The 652-nt window shown below is 63.5% G+C and overlaps 1 protein-coding gene across 1 annotated transcript in view; it reads left to right on the forward strand.

Moving 5' to 3' along the window:
- Positions 1–652, forward strand: part of LOC104396228 (ras GTPase-activating protein 4-like) — a gene marked incomplete at its 3' end in the record, with an annotated part of 10,787 nt that extends 10,135 nt beyond the window's left edge. Inside the window, exons 17-20 of the mRNA XM_010006045.1 lie at positions 4–17; positions 257–377; positions 462–520; positions 615–652. Coding sequence (XP_010004347.1) covers positions 4–17; positions 257–377; positions 462–520; positions 615–652 — 232 coding nt within the window. The remainder of the gene's footprint in view (positions 1–3; positions 18–256; positions 378–461; positions 521–614) is intronic.

The raw sequence follows: 652 nt of genomic DNA on the forward strand, positions 1-652 counted from the left end.
AAGTTGCACCAGGGGAGGTTTAGATTGGATATTGGGAACAATTTCTTCCTGGGAAGGGTTGTCAGGGCCTGGCCCAGGCTGCCCAGGGCAGGGGGGGAGTCCCCATCCCTGGAGGGGTTTCAGAGCCCTGGAGATGGTGCTGAGGGACACGGGGCAGGGGTGGCCTGGGCAGGTTAGTGGTTGGACTTTAACAACCTGCAAAGTCTTTTCCCACCACAATGATCCCCTGCCTCTCTGGTGCCCCGTTGTCCCACAGGGCTGGGCTGTGACCGGACCCGTCACAGTGTCACCCTGCAGGGCTGGAGTGACCCCCTGGACCCTGCAGCTGAGGCACAGCGGCTGTTCCAGCACCTCCAGGGCCTCCGAGGGACCTTCAGGTGAGCTGCTTCCCCAGGGAAACCCCCTCTGCACCCCCACCTCTGCCCCAGGGACCCTCCCTCTCCTCCTCCTCCTCTCCCCAGGGATAAGTACTGGGAGCTACTGGAACCAGAGGCCGCCCCAAGTGACCCTCAGGGTGAAGGTAGGTTTGGGTTGTAGGGGTTTTGGGGACGCTGCAGTTGTGGGGAGGGGGTTGTGGGGTGCAGGGTCTCACTGCTGTCCCTGTCTCCCCACAGGTGCCACCCTGCCTGAGGGGCTGAGCCGGCTCTTCCGG

This window comes from Chaetura pelagica, unplaced genomic scaffold (assembly GCF_000747805.2).
Source record: "Chaetura pelagica isolate M959 unplaced genomic scaffold, ChaPel_1.0 scaffold49, whole genome shotgun sequence".
Classification (NCBI taxonomy): Eukaryota; Metazoa; Chordata; class Aves; order Apodiformes; family Apodidae; genus Chaetura; species Chaetura pelagica.